General features: G+C 64.5%; 1 protein-coding gene across 1 annotated transcript; it reads right to left on the bottom strand.

Annotated features, from left to right (window-relative positions):
- Positions 1–3,009: 3,009 nt before the first annotated feature.
- CNPPD1 (cyclin Pas1/PHO80 domain containing 1) lies at positions 3,010–11,843 on the bottom strand. Its single transcript, XM_084643203.1, has 8 exons — positions 11,713–11,843; positions 9,689–9,791; positions 8,573–8,654; positions 7,529–7,649; positions 7,309–7,437; positions 6,058–6,119; positions 5,338–5,455; positions 3,010–4,408 (listed from the first exon to the last, which is right to left on the bottom strand). The coding sequence occupies exons 1-8, from the start codon at positions 11,779–11,781 to the stop codon at positions 3,713–3,715; spliced, it is 1,380 nt and encodes a 459-aa protein (XP_084499329.1). The 5' UTR covers positions 11,782–11,843; the 3' UTR covers positions 3,010–3,712.
- Between the last annotated feature and the right edge of the window lie 37 nt (positions 11,844–11,880).

Genomic DNA, 11,880 nt, shown 5'->3' with positions numbered 1-11,880 from the left:
TCTCCTTCGTCTCTCTCTCTCCTTCCGCCTTCCGTCGAACAGGAGCCCGGCTCAGCCGGCCGACACGGCATCTCTCGCAACTGCCAGAGCCCGGGACCAAGGGGGCAACAGAAAGCCAGGCCCTAAGCAGCCCGATGCTGCCACGAATCTGCCAGGTTGCAGGGCAGCCGAGGAGCCGAGCGCCAGGCCTGGGGTTTTGCAAATGAACATCCACACCTGAGATGGATGCTGTCTCTCCCCTCGTGCGCCTGTTCATCTTGGCTTGTCCTTGAGGAAAGGGGATGAGATTTTAACAGCCCCAACAGCCCCCCTCCCCATCTCAGCTAACTTCTCCCCCGCCCCCCCTGGACAGATCTCACCATCTTTCCACCCATCTAACAGACTGTCAGACAAGGGTTTTCTCTCCCCAGCTCCAGGGAAAGGGGACAGGGCTGCTGTTATCAGGAGAGCCTCCTTCACTCCCGTCTATGCCAAAGGCTCTGACGGCTTTTCCTCCTTTTCCATATCCTCAGTGCAGGGCTCACAAGATTGGCAGCTATGTCTGCTGGGTGCTAACCCGGCTCAGGACCTGGCTACCAAACCCCAATGTGGCTAATGCTGGTTAACGTTGGACAGTGACTGGGTCACGGTAACACCAGTGTCTCTTTGGGCCCATTTATTCCACTGAGATTAATACAGCCCCTGGTGGTTCACCGGTCCCCCCTCCTCCTTCACAACAGCCTCCTGTCTTGTGCCCAGCCCCGGGTGCAGTGCCGGGGGCTGGCGATTTCCTTGTGTGGGGCCCTGCAGACCCAGCCCCTGCTCAGTCCCGGAGTTCACTTATTAACTGGACCCTGTGAAGGGAGCAAAGGGCAAAGGGGGGCCAGGCATTCCCCACATTCCTCAGGGGGCAACCAGCAGCTCCTCTCCCCACCCCCTGCCACCACTGCAAGCAAATCCAGCCCAAACCAGGCCAGGCCGCTGGGTACCCCCACCAGGGGGCGGTCTCCTGGGCTGGTGAGAGGGGGCCAGGCCATGGGAGTCCTGTATGCTGGGACCCCCCATGCTAAGCAGGGGGCAGTGGGGACTGTGATTGGATGGGACACCTGGGGATTCAGGAGGGGGCACCCTCCGAGTCAGTGATCACAGTGTGGTGGTGCCAGGAGCCCCATGCTGCAGGGAGCAGCGAGGGGGCTCACTAGGGGGCGCTCTCCCAGTCAGTGCTGGCTCCAGCATGGCAGGAAGGGGCACTGGGGGGCACTATGCTGCAGGCAGGGGGGCTCTCCCTTGGGGGTCACTATTCCTAGCAGTTAAGCACCAATACTCTCCGCCCTCCACGAGAGACACGTAACAGGACCAGTCCCTCTCCAGGGGCCAGAAGCAACGCACCCAGATGCCCTGGGGGGGGGCTCAGCTCGCTCTGCCCTGCTGCCCCAGACCTGGAGGAAGGAGGGGGACAGCAGGGGGCTGGCAGGCTGTGCCAGGGTGGGGGCAGCCCCTCCATGGGGTGCTGGGTGATGTTACTCATCTGTCACGTGTTTTCTCCTGCTCTCCCCTGGGGAAGCCAGGGCAGGGGTGAAGCGGCGGGGGGAAGGAGGGAACGTGGTTCTGTTGCAGGCAGCTGGGGAGAGAACACACCTGGAACGAGGGCTGGGGGTGTCATGTTATTGACTTGAATTGGGACCATATAGAACATGGTTGCAACCAAGGTCCTGTAGTGGCACCAAATCTTATATAAAGGGGGTCAAATGAGGTGTCTCAGACGAGGTGATGGTTGGCTGATTGTGATGATGCTGGCTGTATGCGGGTATCATTTTTGTAGTTGAAGTTATGAATATTGGCTCTGTACTGTCTGCAGTTCAAACTTATGCTCTGCTTCTGGGTGACACCCCAAACAAGTTGGGGTCAGCTCTGCCCAGCCTGCTGGGTGGCCCATTAAGGACCATCAGCGACACAACTGACCCACTGAGAGAAGACAGACACGCCTGGGGACTCAGCCAGGTGTGCAGGGACCTGCCTAGGGACAGGACTCTGAGGTGTTTCCAGGCCATGGGATGGACAGCTTGTCCTTGGGACACAGAAAGAGACCACACGGCAAGAGACTATACAAAGCTGCTGCAGCTCCTCCATCTTGTCTTCAATCCTGCTTCCGACCTCTGGAGGGACTTGGCTACAAACTGAAGCTTTGAACCAAGGACTGAAGGACCCATCCCAGCTGGGGATGTTCTCCAGGGACTTGATTTGAACCTGCCATTTATTCCATCCCTGCTACAAGCCTGAACCAAGAACTTGGCCATCACTGTATGTCATTGATTCTATTTCACCAATTCTAGCTCCCATCTGTATCTTTTTCCTTTTATGAATAAACCTTTAGATTTTAGATGCTAAAGGATTGGTAACAGCATGATTTGTGGGTAAGAGCTGACTTGTATATTGACCTAGGTCTGGGGCTGGCTTGGTCCTTTGGGATCGAGAGAACCTTTGTTCTTTTACTGGGGTGTTGGTTTTCACAACCATCTGTCCCCATACCGAGTGGCAGTGGTGGGGATACTGGGAAACTGGAGTTGCTTGTGTGACTTGTGGTTAGCCACTAGGGTAAAACCAAAGTCCTCTCTGGCTGGTTTGGTTTGCCTTGCTGTGCATAGAAACCCCAGCCCTGGGCTGTAACTGCCCTGCTTTAAGCAGAACCAGCATCGTTACAGGGGGTGATCTGTCATCCAGGCCATGGAGATAAGGAGCAATCATGTTCCAGGTCTCGGGCAGCCTCCAGGGGGCCGGGGCATGGAGCAGAAGACTGTTTCTGCCTTGCTGCATGGCAGAGATGTTAGGCCCAGACCCAGTCCAGCTGAGGCAATTCCTCCCCTCCCACTTTACCAGGCTCCTCCTCCCACACCATACTGCATTGCTGGGGGGCTATGAACCAGCTGCCGTGCCCTGCTCAGAGGGGGCTGCATTTCAGTGGTGGGGGAAGTGTCCCAGGCCTGGGACCCACTGGGACAAGAGGCGGTGGGAGAAAGGCCGAGACGGGCGCACGGCCAGAGCTACCTTTATTGGAAGAGATTTTCATCTACAAAAGAGTGAAAAGCAAGTTTAAAATCCCACATAAAAAGAGCTGGTGCTGGGCGGGACGAGAGCTGGCATGGCAGGTGAGGATGGGCAGCAGAACCAGCCCCTTCTCACCACACCCAGCAGATCCACTCCGAGCAGTCAGGCCCCGTCACTCACACCCCTGACTCCCCTCGGGAGCTTACAGCCCCTTCAGAGAGTGCCCCTGCCCCCTCAGTCTGCTCAGGGTTGCTCCTCCGGACCCTCCATTGTGCAGCCCAAGGGCCCAGAGCCTCATGTGTCACCCCTGCTCCCCCCACGCTCCACGCTACCCAATGCAGCTGGGGGCTGAGATCCCAGCTTCACAGGGAGGCACCAGTGGGGTGCAGGTGACTGGCACCCCTGCTTTGGGGCACCCTAATCCCCCAGCAGACTTGCTGCCCCCCACAGCCGCCATGCCCCCATGCCAGACCCAGGCGCACGCACACACACACCCCACCCTGCATCAGCCAGACCCTCCCCACAGCTGCCCTCCCCCAGTAAAGCCTGAAGGGTCTGGTGAAGAGAAGCCCAACCCACGGGGTACAAATGCTGGCTTGGAACTAATGCGCGGGCCTGGCTCTCCCAGCCCCACAGGCCAGGGGCTCTCTAGGGGCTGAGCTGGGACATGGGGGGTCACTGCGCAGCCCTAGCTGGGGAAGATGAATGTCTTGATTCTGCCCAAATTCATGGCTGCCTCCAAGGAGCACTGCTTCAGCCCCAGGGGGCCGGGCCAGTCCTGGGGGCTGGGGGCTGCGGACGGATGCCAGCCCCAGCTGGGGCTGGCCAAGCAGCCACTGCAGCGGAGCGCCGGGCGAGCGGGGCCCAGGCCGAGTCCAAAGGGGGCGAGCGGGGCGAAGGGGCTGCTGGGGCTCGTGCGGTTGGATCTCTCACAGGTGCTGCACCCTCTGTGGAGTTTCAGGCAGTTTGGGCCGAGAGGGGGCTCTTGCCGGGGACCAGTCTGCAGAGCAGAGCCTGGGGCCTCTGTGTAGGACAGCGCCGTCAGCACAGTGCCCCACAGGTACAGTGCCGTCGCCGTTACCCCGCCACCAGGGCGGCGCTGCTCCTCCACCGTCTCGTTCTCCGCCGGGCAAAGGGAGCTGCTATCGGAGCAGGAGGGGGAAGGGGGGCCAGGGAGCGCCAGGGCAGGATCCCGCAGCTGAGTGACACAGGGGGCGAGGGGTGCCCCAGAGCCCAGCGGGCGCCCACCATCCACGGGGAACAGCAGAGGCCGGAGGGCAGCGGGGCCGGCGCTCCTCATATACACGACCTGGTGCACCACGGTGACGGAGGCGAAGACTGCAGCAATGCCGGTCAAGTACATCACGCCCAGCAAGCAGGCCAGCTGTGGGGAGAGAGACTGGTCACCCAGTGCCCCTTATGCCCGCCCGTGCCCGGGGGGAGCCACACAGACAGTTTCCCCACTGCCCCCCATCGTGAGTTCAGTACCCCTCGGCAGAGCAAAACCGCCATGGCCACACCAGATGCTGGTTAACGCCATGCAGATGACGTCAGGGCTGGAACCAGGGCTCTCCGCTGCAGCCCTCTGCGCCAGGCTCTGACCAGCAGCTGGTGGGGGGTGGGGAAGGACAGTTCGCCACCCGCCAGCCAGCAGGAGTGACCCATGCTGACCTCTGACTCTCTCCTGCCAGAGGCAGCAACGCACAACCGGCTCAGCCCTGGTCCAGAGCCGGGGGGAGGGCCGACGAAGAGGGACCAATCGTCACTTTCGCCGAAGTTTGCCCAGGAACCGCTTCTCCTTTTTGTCAAAAATTCATAAACCAAAATACTATGGCAGAAAGCCTCGTATCTCCTCCCAGAAATGCTGCTGCACTGCCTTGTGTGAAATACCCTCCATCGGTTGCCCCTCCCGGACTACATTTCCCATGAGGCACCACCACGAGTGGAGCCTGTGGGGCATCATGGGAGTCGCTGGCTGTGATGAATCATGGGAAATGAAGTCCTGGAAGCAGAAGAGGCCACTGAGCTACATCTCCCAGGAGGCTTTGCAGCAGCAGTTCCAAGTAAAACACTTCTGTTTTCAGGAGTTTGGTTTCTCAAAAACAAAAATTGGAATTTTCCATGGAAAATGTTCCGCTCAAAACCTGTCTGCTGGAAAGCAGCTCCCATCCCCTCCAGCAGGAGGCAGCGCACTCACGGACATCCCCCATAGCCAGCTCCTGGCTCCGGCCCATGGCCTCCTGGTTCTCCCCCTCCCATGGTGCCCCCTTACGGGAAGGCTACCTCTGCCCTCGGGGCCTGGCCAGCTCTTACCTTCACCACCTGCTGGTAGAACTGGCCCAGGGCATGCTGCCAGAGGGACTGCTCCAGCAGGGCACACAGGTCCGTGTAGGTGAACCAGCCACGCTGGGTGCCCTGTCTCTTTGCCACGCTGAGGGGAAGGAACACAGTTAGACGTGTGCTCTGGGCACAGACCCTCCCCTGCCCTGGGCTGGGCCTGCAGCTGCCATCAGGGAATGGGTGGCGACCTCTTGGCAGAGCCTCTGCCCATGGGTGCCGCTCACGAGCCCCAGGTCCCTGGCGGCTGAACTGTACTGGTACCATGTGCAGCTCTGCTCAGGGCGAGCTCAGGCCAAGGAGGAGCTGCCTTCCCCGTCTCTGCCCTGGGGCCTGGCATGTTGACTCCCCTCAAAGCCCCACCAGGGGAAGAGGACACAGACCCCCCCCACACCAAAGGGATTCCGCTGCCGGGTGATCCAGGCCACCTCAGACAAGCTGTGATTAGCGCGGGCCTCACCCCAGCCCAGCCTAGAGCTCCCTGGGCAAGCCGACAGCCTGCTCCTGGGGCGGCTTCGGCCGGTGGGAGGGGTTCGCAGAATGCAGCAAGGGGGGACCGAGGAGCCCAGGGCATGGGCTGGCCGACATGTACCCCAGCGGATCCGGGTATGGCAGGGCAGAAATGCCATATCTGCCTCAGAGCCAGACCCCTGCCATGAACACCCCCCTCCCCAACCCCATGCCCCAAAAACCTACCATCCTTCCAGCCAGCTCAGCACTTCAAACAGCTCCTTGGGGTCAGTGTAGAGGCTCCAGTCCTGCAGGAAGGGAATGAGTGGTCAGGCGGGAAGGTGGCAGTAACAGCCTAAGCAGGCCAGGCGCCTCCCCAGCCCCCAGCATGGACTGAGCAGGGTTAAGAGGGGCTGCGCGGCCATCTGAGGATGAATTCCAGGTCCATTTGGCCCATTTCCTAGCCTGGCGGGGGTGCTTCTCAGCCTGCCCACTCCCCTGGCCCCCTCGTGGTGTGGGATCGCTGCCAGTCTGCGCCCCAGGCAAATCTCCCCTTCTCCACGCCAGCCCCCGACCCCCCAACCAGCCTCAGGTTAGCACCCCCTGCTGCCCAGGATGCTCTTTGAGATGCTTGAACCAGCACTCTCGGGCAGGTGGGGAGCGCCCCCTGCCAGCCAGCTGTGCACACTGCACGGACAACAGCCTCAGGGGGTTCCTGGCCGGGGGTGGGGGGTGGTCAGGCAACAATCGGGGCAGCAGAACTAGGGGGTATAGCGTGCGCGCAGGGAGCAGGCTGTTCCCAGCCCAGGCTGACTGGGGATGGAGCGACCCACAGCAGGGTGGGGCCCACAGCAGACACATTCCTCCACCTCTTATCTTTGTGGGCCAGAGGCAGGACAAGCCCATGGCTCTTGGGACAGGGAGCACCAGGGAAGCAGTCCCGCTGCACCCTGGGAACGGGGCTGGCAGCTCCCAGGCAGGAAGCCCTCTCCCCCTCCGTCAGCTCATCCCTCTCCACGCAGCCTCTGATTTCGCCCCAGCGAGTGCCGCACCTCAGCAGGCCCGGCACAGCTGCCCAGGCCAGACGCCTCCTGGAAGCCTAACAGACCCTCTGAGCGCCAGGCCCAGCCTGGAGCTTGTGAAGCTCCCACCCTGGCAGAGCCCCAAGCAGACCCGGGAGAGCCCTCTGCTAGTTAGCCGGGTCGCTCTCAGCCACTACGAGCTACCCCAGCGCCCCGAGGCACCATTTCTCCTCTGCCCAGCGCCTCTCACCCAGACAGACAGACGCCGAGCAAGCGTGTCCGGCTTGGTCTAGTCAACAGCGCCATGGGCAGGGACGGTCTCTCACTCTGGGTCTGTGCAGCGCCCTGCACAACGGGGCCCCGATCCCTCTCGAGGGGTGTGAGGGGGGAAATGTCTGTGCAGCCCCAGCATAGAGGGCCCCCCCCAGTGGGGTCGGGATACAGGCGCTACAGTGATTATATCAGCACCACTTACAATGGCCCTCAGGAAGTTCATCTCCAGCGCGTTAACAGTCTGCACCCCCACCTTGCCGGCTGCGCCCCATTCGTCATTGAACACCTCCTCCTCCTCTCCTTCGTCATACAGGTACTTGCTGGCAACCATCTGAAAGCCAGGAGCACAGCGCCCGTCAGCCCAGCCCCCGGGGAAGAGCCCACCCCAGCCTCAGCCCCAGCCCACCCCGGGCCCCACTCACCATGGAGATCAGGAAGAGGTCCGAGGAGGAGATCTGCTGTAGGTACTCGGGGTTCCGGTGCCGGAGTCTCTCGATGTAAACCAGAGCCAGCATCATGGAGCAGGGCGAGATGCAGGCTTCCCTGTGACCACGGGGAAGAGCAGGACTTAGGGTCCCTCTGCGGCCCGGCACGCACAGCGTCCCACCACCGCTGAGGCAGCCCGGCTGCTCCCATCCCCACCACGTAATGGGCAGGGCACACCACTGCCTGCTGCTGGGTAGAACAAGGCCAGCGGGTCTGTGTGCATGTGGGCACACCCCTAACTGCCCCCAGCAGACCATGCCACGGGGCTCGGATCCTCCTGCTGGCGAAGCTGCGTCCGGCTCCGCAGGCAGAGCGCTGGTTGGGAGCTAACAGGCCCAGCTTGTGCCTGCGGAGCTGCCCCGAGCGTTATGGCGTTCACGAGGGTCATGGCTTTCTCTAGTGGGGAGAGCGGCCCGACCGCAAGGCTCTGGGCCCACTCGCCCCCAGCCAGGCCCAGGCAGGGTAGTTCCGCCTGCGACAGGAAATCCTTCGATCCCTCGCACAGACAGGAACGGGCCTGGACAGAACTGGCTCCCTGCCCTGCCAAGGTGTAAAACCCCGAAGCCTCATTGCTCACTGTTGGCACTACAGGAACCTGAGAGCACCGGGCCCCGGGGAGCGGCCCTGGTTGAGCTGCCCCAGGCTGAAATACAGACCAGACAGACAGGCACAGCGTACACTGCCAGATAGCTCAGGGACCGGCTGTGCACCTCCGTCAGAAAGTGACCTGGGTCAGACCCCAGCCCTCGGCCCAGGAGGGCATCACAGGGGCAGACAAGGGAAAAGGCCCAGAGAAGGTCAGTGCTGGGCCATTGAAATTCAGCACGACTCCACAGGTTTGTGGGGATGCTCTGTGGCAAGAGGCTCCCCATCCAGGCAGCTGGTAGCCACTCCGAAGCGTCGAGCCAGACCAGAGGCCCCCGCCTGCTCCACTGGAGCCTCCGGCTGCAGACAACGGGCTAGGAGGGGTCGCGTCTTACCGAGACACGTGGCAAACGTATTTCTTCTGCAGCCTGCGGATGGGGCTGGGAGCGGCTTTCTGGAGCAACTCGACGGCGATGTCTAGGACAGAGGCAGAGCGGCACAGGGATTAACACCAGCAATAATCCCCCCGCCCCCCAGCCCTACTACCCTTCCCCCTCGCCCAACCCCCATCTATTCCCTCCCAGTGCACAACCAATGCCAGCACCCAGCCGGGAGCAACACCCGTCCGCCCAGCGGCAGGAAGCTCAGCGGGGAATGGCTGCACTCCCTTCCTTGATTTCAAGAGTGATTTTTGGTGCCTGGCTTGAGACACCTGCCAGGCAGTGCTGAGCACCCGCCCTCGGACACCAGCCCCCGGGAGGGCGTCTCATGCTGGGCAGCCAGAAATCAATCACCAAGTTCAGCATCTGTTACCCCGCTCAGTAGTCAGGTGCTTACAGAGATGCTGGCAGAAGGACAAACAGACACGGGCTCCCCAGGCGCAATGGTAGAACCCAGTGGGGAATGGCCCAAACAGCTCTGAAATTTACACCCTGGTTATCAAACACAATTTGGTGGGTCCCTTGTGCCACGCCACCCCCGCTGGGTCACTGAGGCAATTCCAGGGGGCATGAGCACAGAAGTAAGCGATAGGGCAGAGACCCAGCACAGTGGGCCTTAGCCTCCAGGCTCTACCGTAACACAGCTAATAAATCATAATGAGAAGGGAGACATGCTGGGCACCGCTCCTGCAGAAACACCCCTGTACGCATGCATGGGGGGCAACGCACAGCGGCACCAGGGAAAGGGGGCCAGAGCCTTTCCCCGGCAGCAAAAAGGGAGGTCAACCCAGCTCCGTCGCTCAGGGCTGTGACCAACCCACCCCTCTGGAGGTCGTTCCTACGCCGACCTACCCCCGGGCGCAGCAGAAGAATTCGCCCGCCGACCTCGCTGCCGCCTCGCGGGGAGGTGGGTTAAGCACAGCGCTGGGAGACCCCCTCCCATCCGCGCTGAAGGGCTGCACCGGCTCAAGGGTAGACGTAGCCTTGGCAGGTGGCCGAGTTCATCCAGCCCGTGAGCTAGTTCCAGTCCCTGGCTCAGCACACGTCCTCGCTGACGCAGGCAGGACTCACCTGCCACCGGGCTGGAGAGATTATCCAGGCTACAGTCTTTGTCCCAGCCATAATACAAGCGCTTCCGCACCCTCTCGCTCAGCTGCTGGTGCCCTGGCAGAAACTGAAGACGGGATGGGAAGGATGAGAACAAACCACCCAGCCCTGGTCCCAGAAAGATGAGCTGGGTCCTCACTCCTGCAACTGGATGCAGGCAGGTGGATCCAACTGCAGGCTCAGGGTTAGAGGGACCTGTGTGCTCCTGCCGAGCAATTAGGTACCACGGTGACTGGTGCCATACGGGCGCCTGGACTGATGGGGGGGGGGTGACATGGGCAGAAAGGGATAGGGCAGAAACCAGAAAATCTCATGTCACTATAGAAATCCATGACACGCCCACAGCTTGAATACTGCCCCATCTCAAAAAGATGCATTCAAACTGCAGAAGGTGCGAAGAGGCCGAGGGCAACAAAAGCGATCCGGGGATGGAACAGCTTCCATAGGAGGAGAGACGCGAGAGACGGGGACCGTTCATTTTAGGACTAAGAACATGGGAACATCCACGCCGGGTCTGACCAAGGGTCCCTCCAGCCCCGGGCCCTGTCTCGGACAGTGGCCAGCGCCCACGCAGGGCAATTATCGAGTGATCCATCCCCTGCCGCCCAGGCAATTGGAGGTTCAGGGATCCCTGCAGCCCGGGGTTGGGTCCCGGGCCACCCCGAGGGGATCTGAGAGAGGTCTACCCGAGGGTGACTGGTGTGGAGAGAGTGAACCGGGAGGGGTTATTTGGCCCCCCAAGTGGCTTGAAAACAAAGCCAAGGAAGCCTTTCACACAAGGCCCAGTCAGCCCGTGGGACTCCTTGCCAGGGGAGGGGGAGGGCCCCGACTACCCGGGCTCCTGGGGCAGGAAATACAAAGCGTGACGCCACCGGGCGGCCGCTCTGTTCAAGCTGGAGGCCAGGCTCGGACATGACGGGGCTGCCGGGGGCTGCAGACGGCGGGGGGGGCCGGGGCAGGCGGGGGGGAGCCGGGGGGGGGCGCGCGGGCCGGGGCGGGGAGCCGGGGGGGGGGCGCGCGGGCCGGGGCGGGGAGCCGGGGGGGGGGCGCGCGGGCCGGGGCGGGGAGCCGGGGGGGGGGCGCGCGGGCCGGGGCGGGGAGCCGGGGGGGGGGCGCGCGGGCCGGGAGCCGGGGGGGGGCGCGGGCGGGGAGCCGGGGGCCTGGGCAGGGAGGGGGCGAGCGGGGAGCCGGGGGCCTGGGCAGGGAGGGGGCGGGCCGGGAGCCGGGGGGGGGGGGCGCGGGCCGGGAGCCGGGGGGGGGGGGCGCGGGCCGGGAGCCGGGGGGGGGGGCGCGGGCCGGGGCGGGGAGCCGGGGGGGGGGGCGCGGGCCGGGGCGGGGAGCCGGGGGGGGGGGCGCGGGCCGGGGCGGGGAGCCGGGGGGGGGGGGGCGCGGGCCGGGGCGGGGAGCCGGGGGGGGGGGGCGCGGGCCGGGGCGGGGAGCCGGGGGGGGGGGCGCGGGCGGGGAGCCGGGGGCCTGGGCAGGGAGGGGGCGAGCGGGGAGCCGGGGGCGAGCGGGGAGCCGGGGGCGGGCCGGGAGCCGGGGGGGGGGGCGCGGGCCGGGAGCCGGGGGGGGGGGCGCGGGCTGGGGCGGGGAGCCGGGGGGGGGGGGGCGGGCTGGGGCGGGGAGCCGGGGGGGGGGCGGGCCGGGGGGGGGGGCGGGCCTGGGCAGGGAGGGGGCGAACGGGGAGCCGGGGGCGGGCCGGGAGCCGGGGGGGGGCGCGGGGCGGGGAGCCGGGGGGGGGGCGCGGGGCGGGGAGCCGGGGGGGGGGCGCGGGGCGGGGAGCCGGGGGGGGCCGGAGGGCGAGGGGGGGCGCGGGGCCGGGGGGGGGGCGCGGGCCGGGGCAGGGCAGGGAGGGGCCGGAGGGCGAGGGGGGGCGCGGGGCCGGAGGGCGAGGGGGGGCGCGGGCCGGGGCAGGGAGGGGCCGGAGGGCGAGGGGGGGCGCGGGCCGGGGCAGGGAGGGGCCGGAGGGCGAGGGGGCCGCGGCTCACCGTGAACTCCTGGAAGCCGCTCAGGGAGAAGGCCCCCTCCTCGTCCAGCAGGAGCCCGTCCAGATCCATCTCGGGGGCCCGCTCCGTACGCAGCGGGGCTAGGAGCGGCCTCTCTCCCCTCCTCTTCCCGGGGCGGGTCTGCGCCCAGCCCTGCCCAGCGCGGAGCGC

The sequence above is a fragment of the Lepidochelys olivacea genome, assembly GCF_965140295.1.
Source record: "Lepidochelys olivacea isolate rLepOli2 genome assembly, chromosome: 11".
Taxonomy (NCBI): domain Eukaryota; kingdom Metazoa; phylum Chordata; order Testudines; family Cheloniidae; genus Lepidochelys; species Lepidochelys olivacea.
Note: the sequence above shows the minus strand (reverse complement) of the source record. Positions and strands in the feature narration are given on the sequence as shown.

What these genes read in the sequence shown, in the direction of transcription:
- CNPPD1 (XM_084643203.1), bottom strand. Translation starts at nt 11,781, where the DNA reads ATGGATCTGGACGGGCTCCTGCTGGACGAGGAGGGGGCCTTCTCCCTG. An exon ending in TCTCTCCAGCCCGGTGGCAG is followed by an intron (nt 8,655 to 9,688) that starts GTGAGTCCTGCC and finishes CCTCTGTCCTAG; the next exon opens with ACATCGCCGTCGAGTTGCTC. An exon ending in CTGAGCTGGCTGGAAGGATG is followed by an intron (nt 5,456 to 6,057) that starts GTAGGTTTTTGG and finishes CCTTCCCCTCAG; the next exon opens with CGTGGCAAAGAGACAGGGCA.